The sequence below is a fragment of the Aythya fuligula genome, chromosome Z, assembly GCF_009819795.1.
Source record: "Aythya fuligula isolate bAytFul2 chromosome Z, bAytFul2.pri, whole genome shotgun sequence".
Lineage (NCBI taxonomy): Eukaryota > Metazoa > Chordata > Aves > Anseriformes > Anatidae > Aythya > Aythya fuligula.
In genome coordinates, this window is record NC_045593.1 from 26,212,328 (window position 1) to 26,234,371 (window position 22,044).

Sequence of the window (22,044 nt, forward strand, 5' to 3'; positions counted from 1 at the left end):
TTATACAAGTGGCTTCCAATAGTTTTCACTACTGATAATATAACATAAAATGCCCAGTAAGAATTTTGGAAAGGTTCTAAAATCCTTCAATGATTAAATGCATGGATAAAATGCATTGGAAGAAATTTAGCCAGCTGTGACAGAGTCATAGAATCATTAGGGTTAGAAAAGACCTCCAAGATCATCTATCTGGTCCAACCACCAGTATCACCCACTAAAACATGTCCCTAAGCACAAAATCCAACCTTTAAGTCATTAGATTATATTTGTTCTATATCTTAATGAAGTTCATTAACAACTTCTTTGTGAAAATAGGAGCTCCTCAGCAAAAAGAAATATGTCCTCTTCACTTCACAGCTTAAAATTTTATACGAGATGTGAAATTCAGAGCTACAAATACATAAATGATTATACATCTCAATAAATGAAAGCTTGTGGGTCATAACTTACTTATGCTGCAGATTTAACCAAACAGGAACCTTGAAGAAAGAACACCAACATACTTAAAATGTTCAGTTTAATTAAAAGACTGTATTTGACACATTGATTTAAGAAATGATGTATAATCACCCAGAGCAGTTGAGGGAGGGAAGAAAAAGTGGTGATGACAGTTAAATTAAATGTGCAAAATCACCATAGCCTTCAGGGTTTTCCTTTGGGAGGAAAATGTCCTTCTTTTGGAAATTTTTGTATGATTATAAATCTGTGTGTGACATGAATGGTAACGTCACAGATCTGTGATTGGACAGGCAGTGCCAGAAAATAACCTGCAGCGCCCCAAAAAAGCAGTCCAGTAATTTACAACTATTTTAGACACAATCGATTGTTCAGACAAAAGTTTCAAGATAACTGAAAGCACATAATTATTTAGCTTTATTTATATGTGAAAATAGGCATATTTGCACATGTTGCTGAAGCATGTTTATAACAGATCAGTTAAATACAGAAATATTTTAATTGCTAGTCATACAATCTTCACAAGTACATAAAATATCTGAATTGCAGACTGTTATTTTCATAATTTAAATTAAAAAAAAAAAAAAGTATTATTTTACTTATAGAGCTCTTAAAAGACAAGTCAGTTGAAACAGCATTTGGCTGTACTGAAATACATTGCACAACAGCTCTGCAATGCAGTCATTTTAAGTTGGCTTTTATTGGATTTGTTGCTCAAGTTGAATCTGCATAACTGAAACTGATTATTGAGCCAATAAAATACTGCATTTAACCCCCTCCTAAATGGAGAACCTCTTAAAAGCTAAGAGTGCACATGTAAATTGATGTTATCCAGCAGTTTGTAGTCCTCAGTAAATCTGCATGCAGCTTTAAAAATGGCTGACATGGTGCTGTTCTCCCTGTTAGTATGGTCTTCAACAGGGTGGTCTGGGGATGAGATCATTACACTCAGAAAAGGAGGGCAGCTGTGACCCACTTAAATTGCTGGTGTATAGCAGGAGCCTGCAACCACTCTAAGAACTGAATATGCTGCATTTCATTAATGTTTCAAACCTGTGTTCCCTCGCCTCTCTTGTGACCAGCCCGTGATATTCCATGTAATACGTATTTAGCCTAGTACCTAACAGACAAAAATCACACAGCATACTTTCCACTGTGCCTGCCTTCCCCTCAGAAAAGCAAAACATAGAGAAACACCATCTACAGTAGTCCAAATAGTATAGCTGGTTATAACAGATAAGAATGGGTCTCTTAATTTTCCACCCTCAAACAATTGTGTTTAGAAAGCAAGCAGAATAAGTGTGGCAATAGGAGTACTTCAATAATGACATTGTAAGGGAACTGACCTGTACCAGAGGTCAACAACATGCATGATGGCATTTGTATTTCTCACATCTTCTTCTGAAGAAATAAGGCATTAATCCTACAAGCCAGTTTTTGCCTTCCTCTGGAATATTTAGTGCACATTTCAATGACTGCAGGTCTATTTTCAAATATTTATATTGCTGTAAAGATTTATTACTACTATTAACTGTAAGTGCAATGGACTCTCGCTGTTATTTCAGTGAGATTTCTCATGCTCAAAGGTCTACAATGGTTACAATAACTATTCTTAACCTAGATGCATTTCTTGCGCGTGCAGCAATTTTTGGAACTACTTATAAATACCTAAGATTTTGACACCAGTGTGACCTTCAATAAAATTTATACCACAGCAAAGAGTCCACAGTAAGTAGTAATAATAATAATAATAATAACAATAATAATAGAACTGAATCTCTTCCTTTATTCCTGAAGCCTAAAAATTATTATTTTTTAAATTATAACAATATTTTTAACACGTTCTCCATAATAAAACTAAACAAATTCCCCTGTAAGTTTCAACTAAATAGGAGCACATCTAGTAGCTGCACACAACAGTAAAATATAGAGTAGCAGAGCCTGGTTTTCCTTTACATCACTAGCAGTCTGTTATATCATCTGGTATTATATCAATAATAGCCTGCTACATACTGATACATAACCAGAAAATGCTCGCTTACCTTCTCCTACTGTGTTCTGTGCAGGAACACAAAATAACTCTCACCTGTATATACTAACCTATAACAATATTTAACAATAAGCAGCAGGAATGAATTTTACTAACTGCTATGTAAGGAAAATCCAGGCTCTTTAATAAATAAACATCCAATGAGCCTTCCTGTCTTTCACATGGAGAAATAATGTTGTCAAAACTGGCACTGGAATAGAACTGAGTAGACAAGAGAAAACCGTAATACTTGAAGAAGACGTTTTCTGAAATATATCATTATTACAGAATCACTGGATGGCCAGGAATCACAGAAAGGACCTCTGGCAACCTCAATTGCCAAGGTTAGAAGGGACCTCTGGAGATCATCTGGTCCAACCTCTCTGCTGAGCAGGATCATCTAGAGCACATTGTGCAGGATGGCATCCAACTGGGATTTGAACATCTCCAGGGAAGGAGACTCCACAATCTTTCTGGGCAACCTCCTTCAGTGATCTGGCACCCTCACAGTAAAGATTTGTCCTCTCATATTCAGCCAGAAAAACTGTATGTCTGAATTTTAAGAAATGGAAAACACAAAATCAGGTAATCAGTATTACACTTCCATAATGTTTGATCATTGAATTCTGGACTTGGCCCTGAAGACAGAATTTCAGTTAAGTAACACATGTAACATAACCTAGAATAAACGAGGCTGGTAAAAACAGTTTTAATGAATTAACAGACAGGAGTAATATCAGATCACTAAGATCAATACATTCAATTTTCATGCACTTTTTTTTTTTTTCAAGCTTTAAAAATTATTTATTTATAATTGGCAAAAAAGAAAATTCTTGTGATAAAACGCTTACTTAACTGTCATCTAGCAAAGTCAATATTTTTAGCTTCCATACTAAATTACAAATCACAATGTCACCAGGTATCTGACCAACACAGGGTGCATATAGCTGCTACTACAGATTGGGAAGACAAAAGAATACCACAATCACTGAAGATCAAAGAATACTCGATGTAAATTTCTGTTTAAGTGCATTTTAGTCTAATCTCCACAGCAAGAGAAACATCTGTAAAACAGGTTTGCTCATTCAGCAACAAGTTACATGAAGAAAAGCTACCCAAACCTTTTAAAGAGTAACTACAGTCTGAGAATAACTACAGTCTGAGAATAACTATACCATTCCAGATCTATACATATACATGTATTTATTCTTCTAAGGATATTTACAGGGTGTCAATGGATTTAGTGAGATGCCTAGACACTTTGGAGAAATCCGCCTGGCATGTAGATGCATGAATATTTAGAAAATGGTCCTTTCAGACCCGGCTCCTGCAGGCCTTTATTTATGATTCACAGTTGTACACTTCAGATTTCTGCCAAAACCAGAGAAAGCCCATACAGGCTCAGGAAGAAAATAATTTTCTCAAGATATATGGTCTTGTCCAAATGAACTTAGGCTCTACTTTTCGTATAAACTAGTAAGTCTGTGCACAACCCGTGAATTCAGAACCACCTTCCCTTTAATTTTTTTAGTCAAATGTAACAACTGCAATGTCTCTTTTATTATAGACAGATAAAAGTGTTGTAAGTAATGATGCATTTACAGGCAGTTATGTTTTTTAGAATCAGAAAAAAATTAGGTTGAAAGGGACCTTTGAAGGTCTCTAGTCCACACTTCTGCCAAAATCAGGACTACCTCCAGATCTAGATTACGTTGCTCAGGGCCATTTACAGTCAACTCTTTGAAAATCTCTAGTAGATCCTGCAGCTTCCCAGGCAATTACTCCCAGGGGTTGACCACACATGAACTTTCTTTATTATATACGATCAGAAGTTTCCTGGTTGCAACTTGTGATCTGTGTTTCTCTACGAAAAGTTTGACTCCACCTTCTCTATGCCCTCCCTCCATTACATAACTGAATACTCCAGTCAGTTTGCCTCTTAGACCTCTCTTCTCTGAGCTAGGCAAGACCAGTTACCTTAGCTGCTTCTTTTATGCAATGTACTCAAGCCCTCTAAACACCTTAGTGGTGCATTACTCTACTTGCTTTAAATGTGTTTATCTCTTCTACCAGGTGGCAGAAGCTGTCCCACAGCTGGACACAGTACCCATGTGAAGTCTCGTCAGTGTTGGGAAGGGAAAACCATTTCCCTCTATCACCTCTTCTACAGTCTTGCCAATGCAGTCCAGAAGGCAGTTAGCCTTCATCACTGCAAGGCACTGCTGATTCATGGCCCATTTGTTTTCTGCTAGGAAAAGCCCCTTTTCTTTAGAGGTACCTAGCATGTCAGTACCAGTCACTGGGTCATTCTGTCTGAGGTGTAGGACTTGTATTTGCCATTAATAAATTCTACAGAATGTATTTGTTGGTGAATATATATACATATATGTATATATAAGTTGTTCCAAAAGAGAAGTGAAACAAACAAACAAACAAACAAAAACAAAAATCAGACAATGAAATTAGAGTGTATTACTAAGTAGCAAAGATTTAGCAAGACCAATACTCTTTTAAACTATGAGGAAACAATTTTCAATAATAATTTAGTATTGTTTAACAAAGCTTATAAGCACTTCATACCAACTACTGAGTGCTCTGGGGGCATTTCCTCCCATGTAAGAGGAATAACTGTCTGAAACAGTGTTAGATTATGCTGAGTAGGTTTTAGTAGATATACAGGAGGTATAAAACATTTCTTCAAGCTGCCTAATATGCAAACTGGTAATCAATGCAGAAGTGTTAGGTACATGCCTGTTGTCCTAAACTGAAAACTACTTCAGTACAATGAGTTAAAACCTCCGACGCCCTTCTTCCTGCAAATATTATTCATAATATAATTATTACATTATGGCAATATCTGAGAAAAAAATACATCTAGGCAATAAATGACACTAAACATGTAGACTGTCAGGAAATCCTTTGAATCCTAAAGTAAGTTGTCTATTGCTATTCATATTCAAAATACCTAAAATATCAGCCCAGTGATTTAACATGATACTTGAGTTTTTTGGATAGCGGAAACCATGTCTGTATGGTTAACCGACTAAAAACACATTTTACAAATAAAGATTATTTCTGTTTTTGTTACTGTACTATCCCGTACACCCAGCTGGAAAGCAGCTTTGCAGAAAAGAGACTGTGAGTCCTGGTGGACATTAATTTGAGCGTGAGTCAGCAGTGTCTACTCAGTGCTCGTGAGGCCATACCTGGAATACTGTATTCAGTTCTGGGCCAAAGATACATACTCAAAGATATATACAAGACACAAAGATACATATCTGGAAACATATTCTCACACTTAATGACAAGTCACTATAATCTTGCAAGAGTTTAAGCAAGTCCACATTCTTTTTTTTAAGGAAACATCTATTTAAAGAACAACCACAAAAATAAATAAATAAATAAATAAAATGTTATAGGCAGTTATTATTTAAACCAAAGACATCAAGAAAATGAATCATGATTCTGGTCAGAACTTCCGTCGTGTAACCTTACAGGCTGTGAAGTGCTGACAATGATCAACAAATCGAAATCTCAAGCTCATACAACGATCGATATGGAGGGAATTTGGAAATTTGCCATGTTGCAAGTTAAAACAAACAAACAAAAAAAAAATGCAACAAGGTGGTTTTATGGATATTGCCACATGCTTTTAATCAGCTCATGTTTCCTGTAAAGCCATTGTGGCATGAGGTATGGGAAATAATTTTTTACAATTTGAGCCAGTGAGTCCTTTATCAATGACAAATTAGGGTGCTTTTAGGTTGTTTCTTAATAGTCTAGAAAAATACCTTAAAAATAAATATTACATATGTGTACCAATTCCACCTTATAACTCCTAGCACTGGTCTCATGGTTTTTGTATTTTAACAACATTAAAGCCCTCTAGATTATGGAATTATAATCATGAAAAAAAATATGCCTGTCTAGAAGACCCCAGTCAGGATGTAATTATGATGTGAAATCACAACAGCAAAGTAATTGAAATGCATGACTGTGTGGACCTAGTTATGATCATATTAAAATGCTTTCAATAAACATTCACCATCCTGATGAATATTTTGTATCACTGGAATTATGGTTATGCTATCTGCAAGGGCTACATATCTATATTAGTTATAAGTATTATAGTCATCACCGTACAGAAGGATTGCAAATTATAGTTTCTATCAGCAATGGGCAAATAATATAATTTTTGTGAAAATGTTGATAAAACCACCATGTTTTCATGCTTTCAATACACTATTGGAAAGAAAAGACTGATTAGCCCTGTTTTTTCCTAGTTTTGTATTTTAATCTTTTAATGTAGAATTATATCTTTGTTAATATCCTAACACAGAGGCTAGTGTTCTGCTATTATAAAAATAAGAAATGGGGATAACTATCACAGTTTCCATATTTCAGTTATGAGGAGACATTGCTTGCATACCTAAGGCTTCCAGAGTTGTTTCCTTAATTTCGTCAGCAAGTTATATATATATACATATATATAACATGAGGGATTTAACAGCTTCTGTACTGAATTTCATTTAAGCACTGGTGAATTCATTCCAATATGTTTCAAGACAACATCATAAGAAGTTTAGTGACTGAGGAATTCTCTACCCTTAAGTCACATCTTAACAAACATCGGAAAACCCACATAGGTGCCTGCTACTCATGGGACAATACTCACCGTTCTCAATCACAGACATCCCACCATTCTTACAGAAACTGTTTAAATAAAATGCAATTTTTAGAAAATGTTTCTCCCACCATGTTCTGTAGTCTGTGTTATAATCTGCACCGACACAGTAACGTTTATCTGTAATAACTTTTTTGGTTTGTTTTCATTTCTCTTCTTTCTCTCTACTCTTTGAATTGTTTATAGAGCTCAAAAAAAAAAAAAATATATATATATATATATATATATATATATATATATATATATATATATATATATGTAAATAGACAAGCTTATGCACCTTCTTTCTGTAAAAAGTAGATCTGAAAACCCACAGGTCCAAGCAAGACAAATGTAATGTTTATGAGTTTGTGTAAACAAGCGGTACCAAACAAATTATTTGCATGCAGCCTCTTTAGCCATAACAACTTAGATAATTTAATTTCTTTTAGTGGAATTTCAATCACTGCATTGTACAGATAACTGGAACAGTTTGTTTCTAACAAGAAATTATCAAACGGCAAGGAATTTCTTGAAGCATCCAGACAGGTGAGAACTCAGCACCTATTTCCACTCATGACCTTCTGACATGGAGGGGGTTTCAGAAATATAAATGAAGAGTAATTTTTTCCACTGACTGGAAAGGGGAGTCTTTCCCACTGACTGGAAGAGGATAAACATTACCCCCATTTTTAAAAAGGGAAAGAAGGAAGACCGGAGAACTACAGGCCTGTCAGTCTCACCTCTCTGCCCAGCAAAATCATGGAGCAGATCCTCTTGGAAAGTGTGCTAAGGCACATGGAAAACAAGGAGGTGATTGGCGACAGCCAGCATGGCTTCACTAAGAGCATATCATGCCTAACAAATCTGGTGGCCTTCTACGATGGGGCTACAGCATTGGTGGATATGGGGAGAGCAACTGACATCATCTACCTGGACTTGTGCAAAGCATTTGATACTGTCCCCCATGATATCCTTGTCTCTAAGTTGCAAAGACATAGATAAGAAAGATGAACCAATCAGTGGGTAAGAAATTTGCTGGATGGTCAAACTCAAAGAGTTGTGGTCAATGATTCAATGTCCAGGTGGAAATCAGTAATGAGTGGTGTTCCTCAAGGGTTTGTTTTGGGACCAGCACTGTTTAACATCTTTGTTGTTGACGTGAACAGTGAAACCGAGTGCACCCTCAGCAAGTTTGCCAATGATATCAAGCTGTGTCAACATGCTGGAGGGAAGGGATACCATCCGGAGGGATATGGATAGGCCTGAGAGGTTGGCCACTGCAAACCTCATGAGGTTCAACATGGCCAAGTGCAAGCTCCTGCATCTGGGCTAGGGTAATTCCAAGCACCGGCTGGATGGAGAATGTCAATCAAGCATCTCAATCAAATGGATTGAGAGCTGCCCTGAGGAGAAGGACATGGGGGTACTGGTGGGTGAGAAGCTCACCATGAGCCAGCGATGTGCACTTGCAGCCTAGAAAGCCGACGGTATCCTGGGCTGAATCAAAAGAAGTATGGCCAGCAGGGTGAGGGAGGTGATTCTCACCCTCTGCTCTCATAAGACCCCACCTGGAGTCCTGCACCCAGCTCTGGGACCCACAGCACAAGAAGGACATGAGCGTATTAGAATGAGTCTAGAGGAGGGCCATGAAAATGGTCAAGCGGGTAGAGCACAACTCCTAGGAAGACAGACTGAAGGAGTTGGAGTTATTCAACCTGGAGAAGAGAAGGCTCCAGGGATAATTTATAATGACTTTAGCAGATGAGGATTTGAGCAACCTGGTCTAGTGGGAGGTGTACCTGCCCACAGCAGAGGGGTTATTAGATGGATTTAGATGATCTTTAAGGTCCTTTCCAACCCAAACTATTCTATGATTCTAATACAATCAACTTTATTTAAACCGATAGAGCCAAATTGCAAATATGTCAGGAGTCCAATCTGACATGGGCTTAATTGCCTACCAGGAATGTTTCTGCCAGTTTGTGTTATTTAAAGTTCCGAATCTGCTTTTTTTCACAGTTGACATCTTAGGGTCCTTACAATTGATTGTGAGCCAAGAGGAGAAAAGTGAAGCTTAAGTTAAAATGACAGTGTTGTGAAAGAACCATGAACTGTAAAACTACCAGAAATGAACAGTATACCTGCTATAAGACAAAGGTTCTTAAAAATTTTAGATGAAGATCATCTGTTCTGCAATAGCCTGGGCCTTTTCAGATCCAAATCCCTTGTATGATACATATATTTTATTTGCTGCCATGTCATAACCCCTACAGTATTACCTTCCATTTTCCTAGGGTAACCACTTCTACTTTGTCTCTTCAGTGTTCTGCCCTATGAAAACTTAGCTTTATCTGCTGTACTGAGGCATACTCAGGAAGCACAAGTAGAGACTGGCTTGCATTGCTGTTGCTCTCACCAAGGTCCACAAGGCTGGATCAGCTTGTTTCTTCATTATGCCTCCCGAGGGGAAGAGGCAACAGGGTGAGATGCAGCCCTTCCCCACCAACCAGCCAGACACAAAATGCATAACCTATGCGCAGCTTCAGCCATTCGTCCCTCTGGCTTCTGTCTCCATGATTCAAAATAAACCTTATACTTTTTGGAGGGCTAGAGGACAGTCATTGGGAGAAAAGGAAAAAAACGAGACAAAAGGGAGAAAAAAATCTAGACAGCATTTTCCCTGGATTTCCTGCATTCCCTATATTGTATACCACCTCACCATTGGGAATGCTCCCATACAGTTGTGTGTAATCTATTCTCTATTACACCTGCACAAATCTTGAAGAACTCTAGTAATTCACAGTTTGTGTTTTCAGTTTTGTTTTGTTTTTAATATAATACATCTGGATAACTACTCTTGTAAACAAGAAAAAAAACACCACACCCTTCTGCTCTTAAATTTTATTGTGCAGTCTTCTGCCTCATTGATTTATTTATATGTACTGACTGAAGAAGAAAATGACTGTTTAAAAAATAAAATTATAAGCTTCTTATTATCTGTATTAGCTATTAATGTGATATACTGATTTATATTCAATACAAAATATCTGTATATAAGCATTAACATTAATATAATTCATATTTAGGCATACTGCAAGTGACAGTTTTGATAGCACGAACACAGAGCAAAGGTTTCACTCACCAAGCCATCCTGATCCAGAATTGGGTATACACATATCTGTTTCAGCACTGGGTAACACAAATCCAACCACAAAAACTTCGACCCCATCAGCCATTAGGGCCATTCCCAAAACAAAGAAGAGTGCCCACTGAAATCGACCATGGCCACATTCTTGTATTATCAGTTCATACTGCTGTGCTAGCTCTTCTTCATCAGCTTTCCTCTCTGTTTCCAGTTCACGACGATCCTTATATTCATCATGCATAGACTGCCCTAAGGCCACCATGCCATCCTTGCCCTGCCCCATACTGGGGATTCCTTGATATTCCCCTTCATAAATTTCATCATCTTCATCATGCCCTTCGGTTGCTTCACTTGACCCTTCATCATCATTAGCTTCTACGCCATAATTTCCTCCTTGAACATAATCATCATCATCATCTTCCTCATCCTGGAATCGGTTGTATGACCTCTGTGTGTAGCCGTCCTGAGCTTTGTCAACAGCTTTATTCATTTTTTTCACTGCTTGCCTCTTCACCTCTTTAGCAATATCTTTTGCCCCTTTCACTAAAGAAGTCCTGTCTTTGTATGATTCCTCCATCTTGTCTCAAAGAAAGACTGCTGTTCTACTGGAGAAGCACCTGTCAAACACTGTTTGGAAAATCTATTGTGAGCTGGACATCAGCAGAAACTGTGAAGCTGTAATATACTACCTGAAAAATATGAGACAAAAAAGAAAAAAAGTTTATATTTTGCCTCTTTTCATTTTCTTCTTCACACTGGACACCATAGTTCAGTACAAAAACATACAAAAACATAGTACAAAAACATACAAATATACCATGTTACAAGGAAGATACTCTAAAGAAAAATCTAACATACCTACATGTTTTCAGAATAAGATTTATTACATTTTAGTTTTTCAGTGGATACTGGGTTTTGTCCTGAATGAAAACAAGCAATTTCGTGAGCCATATTTCACATTGACTCTGTCTCCACTGTTCTTCTTCATTTGAGCTCACTGCTATATAATAAAAGGCTAAAAATATCAGCTTTTCTCTCAGTGAGTTGCTATTAAGTCTCAGTAATACACCCAGCACCCCAAAGTTGATTGAACATGGCTAATACATTACACTGAGCAATACTTAACAATGTTATTGGTATAACCTCACACTACAGTAAGGGAGATACAAGGAGATAGGTACATTTAAGTGTTGGCTTTTTCACACTTTGGCAATTTCCAGTCCCTAAATCATGGCTGATACATCCCACTCTCCCGTGTCCATAGTGAGAGGCAGTTTGGAGGATATACATGTATATCCTCAGCTAATACACCCAACAGTGTTAGTCCAGCATGAGCTCATGCCAATCTACCCGTGTGAAAGCACCAGGATGTTTCATCCTGGCCACCCTTCCTGCTCCCCCGCTGTAGCTTTCCATCTCTTCCTCTGTGTCAGCATTTGTGATCCTGCAGCTACAGAAGCTCCTTACTTGACTGAAGACATAACCATTTCCTTTTTTCTGCTCAGACCTCAGGCATATCAGCAAGGCAATTTGGCTCATCACACACCTGTACAATCACTAGGGGACTGCACAATTGCTAAGGGTAGTAGAAAGAAATGGTGGCAGTGTGCAAGCAGAGGTACGAAAGAAATACAGACTCCTTCTTTGGCAAAGGTCCATAGTTAGAACAGCTGAAATTGATTACAGAACTGCACCATTATTCATATGTTTGAGGGAAGGGGAGGATGAATCTGGGCACTGCAACAGGGCTGCAGAAGCCTCACCTCTGGGAAAAAGCAGGCACAAATTTCTGTATCAGTGGTTCCAGAAAAACTTTGTCTGCTTCCAGCTTGGCGAAGGGGTTATTTTTAACTATGATAATTTTAATGATCCATTTTCCAACATAACCTCAGAAAAAGCTGCAGTTGTAATACTAAACAGGCAGTGGGATGTAAAACAGGAGTAAGAATAAATGGCTGCAGATTTCTGAAGAAAATCCTGTACCTCCTGAGGTATTGTGGATATGTCCTGTGAGCTCCATGGGAGCCTGGAGAAGCTTTCATTCAGTTGAAAACACTGTCCCCAGAAGTATATTTCAGACATCAGTTTTCAGACTAATATTGTTTTGAGGGATCAGAATTACATACTGCATCACATAAACTACGAGTGTGGTGTCCTTTTGTTAGAAGAAAACCAAACTGAAACATCACACAAACATGCAGGTAACATATTTTAAGAAGCCAGAAGATATTTCCCTAGTTTTTTTGATTGCTTGTTTGTTTAACAATGACTGTAGAAATTCATCTATATTAGATAATGTTTTTATTTTCAGTTTCTTCCTCTAGATTAATTTCAAACAGCCTGAATGTTTGTCAAAGAAATCAGGTGTGGTGGTACTATTCAATTTTTCAAAGCAAACTGGAACATTTACTGGGAAAGAAATGCAGCCTTAAAGAAAAAAAAACGCTATGTAATATTCACAACTGAAAACTGTAGCCTGCTTTTAGGTACACGATGATCTTTCTAAGTAGGTCATCTCACTGAATTGTCTATGCTAAGGCAATTTCTCTAATTGCAGCTTTTCAGTTTTCAAGGTGCTCCTCAGATGTCACTGACAGTATTGAATTAGACATCTCATCCTATGTGTGGACTGCAGTATCTACTAGCTGTTATTGAACATTCAATGCATAAAAACATTCACTGAGTCTACTGTAGCCTCCCACAGATACCACCAAGAATTTAATGAGTTCCTAATAGGTATTCTTCTGAGTGTGAATGATTACAAAGTGTTACTAGATTGTTTTGGTCATTTTAGATTATTTTTGGTCATTTTAGATTATTTTAGGTTGTGCAGGCGTAGTATATTTAATGAAAACTCTGAACGACTCTGATTCTTAGATTTTTATTTTTTTCAGTAGTTACAGCCTTCTTTTAAAGATTTTCAGCTGACATTGATATTGATATTGTCAAATTCAATTTTACTGTAGAGTCTGTCTATGGAGGTAAAACAGTTTAAGTTTACAATAAAAGTAAAGTGCAAATGCCAAAACTGGCAAAACAGTGATTGCGCTTCTACAGTACACCGACCTCATGAGTTCAGCAGACTACACTCTGAAAACACAAATCTTCAAAAGTAATTGAGCTTATTTTGTAGTTTACAATTGAGCAGGTATGTCAATAAGAATTTATACCTGTTCAAACTCATTAACAGCCTAACTCTGCCAGCTAAAAAAATCTATACATAGACTAAATCAAATTTTTACCTAGCCAGACAGAAAAGACATACTGAGTGTAAAAAGCAAAATTTCTATTTTATCATTCCAACTTTCCAAGCAGCATATCTCGTTGGAACACTATTCTTTTCAAGAACTTCACTTTCTCAATGAACTGAAATCCCTGTCCTAAGGGTGAGAAGCATATAGAGAAATTATTTATAGATCATGCATGATAGCTCCCCACCCTTTTAATTATGTCAGACTGATTGATTACAAATAAGCATCTGGAAAGTCTGAAAGAGTGAGGATTAACAACTATCTGATAGCATAAAACAGCTAAAGCATATCTGAGAGCCTAGACACTCTTGTTAGTATGAACTATCTTACCTAAAAAGCCAGCATGGTTTAACTGAAGACAACATTACAATTCAATTCCTTTAATTCTAATAATAATGATAATGTTTCCTAGGAAAACAGTGGTTTCAAGTAATACTAGCAAATATTTTTTTTTCAAAACATTCAAAGATACGTACACAAACAAAACAAATTATTTGGTTGCTCTATTTTTTTTTTTTTCATCCTATTTTCATTCTATTATATTGATTAAGTGGTATGGTTACCAGTTGGTACTTATTGTGCTACATCCAATATCAAAAGCTGGGACCAGTTTAGGAGGTGGCTCACTCTTCATTTTATACTTGCTCTGAGTACTCCTCCCTACATTATTTCAATGTTCTAAACATGTTTCAGAGAATATCCTGAACAGTGACAGAATGTGGAAAACAGTTTTTATGAGCATCATCATCCTTTTAAGAAATGATATAACTATGTGTAATTCAGCTGGCTGTCACTAAGTATACTCAGGCTTCTAATCCCCTCTGCTCAACATTTCCATCTAAGGTAAGAGTGTGGATTTAGGATTCATCTATGTTCCACCCTCACTCATTAAGCTGTTTTTGTTCTCACTTTTCACATAGAACTATTTTCTTCATTATTGAAAGCAAAGGTATATATTTTATCTGCTCTTTCATTGTAATACCAAGCCATTTAACTCCTTAAAACAATCAGTTCAGTTCACCAAGTTTCTTCAGTGACAGCTGATGAAGTTGCACATTGTACCATAGTACTTGAAATGACTATTCAAACCTAGGGAAAAGTGGTATTTCGCTATTTTCAAACTTTTTATTTTAACCAAGCATGTTTAAACATAATTTTGCACTTCTCAGACTTCTGCAGTTAAAGAAAATTGTATTTCCCATTCGAGCCAAGAGTTATCTTCCTTCTCATACCTCTCTTGAAAACTCATTTTCTTAATTAGTGCATACACAAGCCATAATTTTTGTCATTTTCAGGTGTCAGAACTAAGTGAAAACAATCACCCTGCATTTCAGTAGAGAATGGAGAGGAAATAGCAGAAAGCTAGTGTACCAGCTGAGTTCTGGGATTGGCCCCGGAACAGTTCTTTACATTTCAGGAGAAAATACAAGGTCACAGTCTCAGTTCCACTGTGAAAAACATTTTGAAAAGACTTAGCCTTGTGTGTCCCTCTGCAGGGGCGCATAGCCTCTGAGATGGACGCATCTGAGCTCCCAGACTGCCCTCACTTCTGAGCTAACACTATCTGTCAGTTCCATCCATCTCTGTTGCTTGCCCTCATATTGTCCTCCTTGGGAATCAGCTGTTGCTGCCACTAAACCATAATAAGAGGGTAATGCATCCTTGGCATAATGTTAATTAATATTTTAACACCTTGTTTTTCTAACCCTTCCAGATATTTTGCAACTCTCTCAATGTGCATATTCTTTTTCATCTTTATTATTGTATGTTACTTTTTATAGTTTGTAACAGAATATAAAAAGTTGGGAAATACATGTAAAATCCTTTTTATGATTTCATAATTCTCATTTCTTGAATATTTTATTTTGCCATATTTTCATCATGGAAGTTGCTGAACTCACTACATCAATTTTACTTCTCTTTCCCAAGCTCAACTTCAGACTGATCACAGAATCACAGAACTGTAGGGGTTGGAAGGGACCTCAAAAGATCATCAGGTCCAACGAACCCCAGAGTCCTGGCTGTGCACATTGACCTGCTCCTCCTTGAATGAAAGGTGTTTGCATTGTCTCTGCCTGGGGAAAAAAAAAAAAAAAAAAATAATAATAATAATAATAATAAAAAGTGATAAGCTCTCTATATAGTTTTCTGTGATTGAAAGCCCATTTCTTTATTGGTATTCATCCAGTATTCTTGCCAAAATATCTCTTAAAAACAGACCAGTAATAAAAGCAAGAATGACATACTATGCTTTTCTGGTGGGATACTGCTTCACTGCTTCAGCTGTGGGAATCTGAGGAGAAACTGAGCATTCATCAATTTGACCTAAATAATGAGAGGGAAAAAGAGGAAGATTTCCTGCTGTATAGTAAAATTAAATGAGCTTGGATGGAAAGAATTAAATGCTACAGCGAATCTGGGGGGGGGGGGGGGGGGGGGGGGGGGAAAGCCATCATACATACATATGTACAGATATGTATATTTCTCTGAATAAATACATATTATATATATATTAGGTGTAGGTAGCACATACATACCAAGAGGTCGCAAAGCCTAAATGATTAGCTAAAACTGCTTAAACAATCATTGTCTTTATAAGAAAACGAAAACAATCTTCAGTTTTTGTACTAATTTGGTCTTGGAGAAGCATTTGGAAATATCAGATCTGAAGAGTAATTAAATATGTATCAGGTATTTGCCACTCCCCTGCCACATGCCTTTGACTAGCAACATTATTCTGATTTTGCTGTAGTTCAAAAGATTGATCTCCGGTGATTTCAGTTTGGTTGAACATACCTACTATTTTAGCTCTGTTTCCAAAAGCAAAATTAGATGGCATATAGCCTCTAGTATAATATAACATAGCTGTTGAAAATGGATTAGGATATACAATATGGTATATAGTATGTAACAAATGCTTTAGACTATAAATGTTAAGAAACACAAGAATTTACTTTTAGATGAATACCTTAGACAAACTAATTAATCAAATACAGAATATTTAATCATTTATTTTCTCTTTCTTGCTTTGAAGTAGTGAAAACTGAGAGAAGAGACAGAAAAGTTGGGTCACTTGCTCTACTTGACATGGGTGGGTATCAAAATGTCTTAAAATGAATATGTGGTAGTTTTCCCCCATTTCTCTTTGAATCGTAGATTATTTCTTCTTTGTGTTATTCTGCACGCTTGCTGACGGTATACAATTCCAAATCAAAATTAAAACAGAAAACTACCTACCTATGAAGGAAAAATCTGAAAACATCAGGAACAGATCATTATGAAAAAAAAAAAAAGCAAAAAAAAAAAAAGCACAGTTGATAAGAAGTGTTCTTGCACATAAAAAGTAACAATGGCTTTCAGAGCCTGTGACATGGTGATTCATCAATATGAGAAATCGGCTATGATCAGGAATGACAGGAAGAACATTCATAGAGGACTGCAAGGAAAAAAAAAAAAGTGGGAAAAAAAAAAGTCTGATAATATACAGCTAACAGGTACCTTGGCAAAATGCATTTTTAGTGCTTTAAAAATACATTTGTAAATAGCGTTTTTTTCCTGTATATTTCAGTATGAATTCAATTTCAAAGCTTGTATACTTTTAACTTTATTTAAAATCTGAAATAATTAAAAGTTGATAATGTCTTAAAATGTCATCTTATTCATCATTTTCATACCATTTTTAATATTAATTCTAACATGTTGATGGGAGCATTACAGATTGTTATCTTACTTGCTAGACTCTTAGGTCTAAAACAGCAAATATACCTGAAAGAAAGGAAGGAGGTTACTGAACAGATTATTTTATTTTAAAAATAGCTTGCATGCCTAAGTTCTTCCCAAACATTTTTTTGCAAGTACAAGCAAGACTGCTAAATTTCTTCTGCAAAGTAATTTGGTTTCATACCCACCTTAGTTTTCCTCTGCTTCTTTTAAATAATAAGGTACTTTGTAAATTCTTTGGTTGAAAAACATACTGTACATATTCCAAATAACGTACACTAACCTCTCTTATTTCATCTTGTTCATTTCAGGGTTTTCCTAGGACTGTTTCCTGTATTTTGGCTGGCTACTCTGTCACATGCAGTGTTTTTACTGTAACATCTTAAGCTAATATTCAAATGGCAAAAAATAAAAAATGACACAGAAAATATCATTGATGTATGTCAAACAAACACAGAAAGAAATTAACCAGCAGACTGACTGGAAGGAGTTAACAATATTATTCCCAAAGCAAACGCTACAATTCAAGACAAATAATGGCAACATTACTATATGTGATTAGTTTGTTTCATAATGTAAAGTAAAATATAAAAGCATCAGTCATTTTAAAATTTGATTCCAATGTCTGCAAACTATCTGTATTACTCGTACTGTCAGCAAAACTCTGCATAAAGGATTTAATTGCTGTGGTAGGAAAACATTTGTAAATTACCATAAATGACACAAGTATGGCAAGCATAAACTAACAAGATATCATATTGTTCCCCAAAATGTTTAATTCTCACTATTCACAGCATAATACATATCAGTATTCTGGGAAGTGACTATATGTGTAATAAACATAAAAAAAAATATATAAGAAAGGAAACCCGATGAAAGTAAATCAACACAAAGCAGAAGATGCATCCATTGTTTTTCTGTTTGAGTAAATTAAGCCCTCTCCAGGCAGACCAACAGCTAGCTTCCTGTTCCTTCAACACTTTATTTTTAAAGATAAACACAGAATATTGTAAATAAAAAGCCTTTAAAGACACTTCCAGAGATCAGACTGAGACTTAGGATGTTTCTTTCTAAGGTCATTATCAGAAAACCTTTGTGATGAAAAGAACATTTTCATCAAAGAAAATGAAAAGAACATTTTTCAAAAAGAACATTTTTCAAAAAGTTACCTTTAGCCTGTGAGCTAATGAAAACCAGTAAATTGTGTATTAAAATCTCATGATTGCAGTAAGGTACATCTGAAGCATCTTTGCTTCAGATGAACCTCAGACATTAAAGATTATGGAAAGTGCTATCTAAATACTGTAGTAGTACCATTGCATTGAAAAAAAGTGATTTCATACAGTCATAAAATTTTACCTCTCCCTGGGGGAAAATTTAACAGTTTCAGGTGGAAAATCTTTTACAATTAAGTCTGACTCATTGGCTTCCTGGTCTTAACCTTCAGACAAGAAATAACAAGTTCTCTATAACGCTGACAAAAAAAGTGTTGCTACTAAAAATCCATTCACATAATTTTAAGCTTCACTGATTTGTAATTATACAAATTGTTTACATTATTGCAGTCCACTGTGGAAAACAAAGACTTCCTAAAGATTCTGATAAACTCAGATTTTAGCCACATTCAAAATGGATCATCTTCTAAGAACATGTTAAATTAGGTCTGTTCAGTTAGTTAACCTGAACCACACTATTATTGCAAGTTGCACAGTACACATGTGCCATATAGCACGTGCAATTTTTCATCAACTACAGGAAAAATTAAGTCCTAAAGTAAATAGTTAATCTAGCTGTTTGTAGATGTATAGCTTCCATTAACTTGCAGATTTAATATTTTAGAACTTATACTTTATATCCCTACCTGGTTCACTAAACATCATAAGCCTTTATTTTGTAGTCTTGATTATGGGCCAGAAATGAGCACAGGAAGAGTAAAATAAAGGACTGAGGAATACACTCTATACTGGGAAGGCAGTAGTCCCTAGCTTTCCAGATTCTGCAACCTATACCCCTGTTAAAGCAGGATCTATCTGCATCTTAGAGTGCATTATGTAATCAGAACTCTACCTCAGTGTGGCTTTCTCCCCTTGGGTAGTATATGTAGAGGTGGACAGCACAACTGAACAAACACAGTGCTCTGTCACTTAAAGCATAGAGTAGGCAGAACATGAAGATAGGAGAGCTGGAAAATATATTTTTTTTTCAATTTCATTAAGTTTCCTTCAGTTTATTTGGAAAGTAGACTGGTTGCCAACCTGAAAAATTTTCTGTTCCTTGTGTCTAACTGCTCACAACAACAAGGCTTGGTGAGCTGAAGCATCTCAGAAATAAATTTTGCCATGTGGAACCATTTTTATTTTATTTTAAAGCACGATGACACCTGACATTTTTCTGTGTGTGCTTTAAAGGCATGTGCAGCACTTCTGATCACTGAGATCTTCAATATTCTCATTTATTCTTATCCTAATTCTTAGTCTGGTTCTTGAAAGACTCGATACCCAAAACTAAAGTTGACCATCTTCCTGCAGTTTCTCTACTTTGTAATTGGTTTTCCTTCTTCTGACTGAGAGTTTTAATTGACTAGGTCATACAAATTGGCAGAGTCCTTAGTGCCCCAATAGGCCTTAGTGACCCTGAACAGCCTCATCTGGGACTCCCCACACACTCATTTCACAACCTCTGACATGTGCTCAGGAGATCTCAGACCTGGGCACCCCATCTGTGCCTGAGCTACAGGGGATGTTACCTTTCTTCTGTCCCCTGCTGATCCTGAATTGCAGACTGGACATCTTTGGCAGATCTTGAATGTAACACAACTTCACCTTGTCTGGTAGGCACCAGCCTGTTGATGGGGAACTGTTGTTCTCACCACCTCTCCTCACCTTGCTCAGGCACCATATCCCATCAGTCATGGTGCTGCCCAGCCTGACCTGTGGTCCCCCTGGCTTATACCTCCTCTTTATTCCTGGAGCAGCATCATGGTTCCTGCACCTTGGTAGATGTCACACACACTGAAGCCTGAGTTTAAACGGAGCTCTGGGATGATCAAGCAGACATTGCCTCAGTGAGCTGTCTGGGTGAGACATGGGAGGGCAAACAAAGTCTACTGGGGCACTCAGGGTCCTCACAGAGACTCAGAGTATGTTCCTGACTTGCAGACCACACTTTAAACAGTCAAAGTTCACTAAGAGCAAGTATTAATACTACTGCCTCCAGGCACAAATTCTCAACAAGGGGTTCCCTATCTCCCTGGGAAAATCTGTAGGCCTCTCTAAACCCCAGAAGATTGAAAACTACCATATACATACAGAAATTTATATTCAAATATATGATGTCTGAAGTTTCTTGTGACCAAAACAACCATCCACAAAATCTCCAGTAACAACTAGATAAAGGCAAACATTGGATAATAGGACAATATTTTTCATTAGTAATTGCTGATTATAGTTCTTATCAGAACAGCTAGTAGAAAGTTCACTTTTGGCATATGTAGCAGATTTAGTCTATAAACAGACTTTGCCTTAGTTCTCCTTTCTGGCGAGACATAGGGAACACACACTGCAATTTTTGCTGCCAAACTGCCAGTTTTAGCATCAAGCTTCTATTATCTGTCTGTGATCTCATTCTTCTGCCACATAAAGCAGCAACACACTCCTGAAGTCTGAAAAGGCTGTTTGCAAGGAATGATAATGGTGAACATTTGGGACTGGAGTAGAACTAATTAAAATGCTGTCAATGAAACCATTGGGATTTATTCAGAATATGTACCACCTTTTATAGAACTAATATCTTTAACATTTACTAGGAGCACATGTTAAAAACATGTAAGAAAAAAAAAAAAAAGAAAAAAAAAAGAAAAAAAATCTGCATAACTTTTAATATTAACTGGGATTATGAATTTGTAAACATTCATCCTTTTTAAATTATAAGTGAATACATAAGGAGAAAAACATAATTGAAAGGAAACTCTTGAAAGAACAGAAGGCTGAATGAACAATAACTCTGGGAAGCTGGTGCACTTGGGGACTATGGGTTTGATATCCTGTGCTGCCACTCAACTAACTTATTAGAAATATTACCAAAGCATACGATATTCTATCACATATAACACAAGGGCAGGAAGGGGTGATGTCATAAATCTTCAATTGGTTGAATCATTATTATAGCAACGTGCACTGGAGTACCTTAGGCAGACAGAGAGGTAGACAGTCATTTTAATGATTCCCTTCTAATCTGCAAGGTTCAGTATAATTAGATAAAACAAACATTTAGGAGAGAGAGTACACAGCAGGCTTGTTTACTTTTTCATATTACTTCCATATTTTTTTTTTATTTTTTATTTTTAATGGAGTATCAGTAGTATTTTGAGCACCTAATGTGCCTGTCATGTGCCCAGAATACATGTTACAAAACAAAAACTATCTGGTAATTTCCTGAAATCCATCCTCAGAGTGGTTCAATCCCTCAAACATATGCATTCCCCAAATTTCTCTAAGCTTTTCACCAAGTTATGTTTATCTGTGCTAGATTTATAGACACAATGTTCTTGCTCTCTGACACCTAAAATGTAAAGCACCCACCATCCTGGCTGAGCTGCAGTCTGAAGACATTTACTTTGAGTTTCTGTCTCCAACTCAATTAATTGCTATCCCTTTTTTGCACCTTGGCTTTTTACTGATATTGCCCTTGAATGAAACCAATACTGACTCAAGCTGTTACTCAAATATAGGACTGCCTAGTGGTACCATGCTCACTTGTGCTTTCAGTGTAACTAAAG

General features: G+C 36.6%; 1 protein-coding gene across 2 annotated transcripts in view; it reads right to left on the reverse strand.

The window, feature by feature from the left end:
* The window catches only part of SV2C (synaptic vesicle glycoprotein 2C), a 105,605-nt gene that overhangs the window by 70,357 nt on the left and 13,204 nt on the right, over positions 1–22,044 (reverse strand). For both annotated transcript variants that reach the window (XM_032205476.1, XM_032205477.1), the window contains one exon: positions 10,294–10,985. In XM_032205476.1, coding sequence (XP_032061367.1) covers positions 10,294–10,873 — 580 coding nt within the window. In that variant the 5' untranslated portion in view covers positions 10,874–10,985. The remainder of the gene's footprint in view (positions 1–10,293; positions 10,986–22,044) is intronic.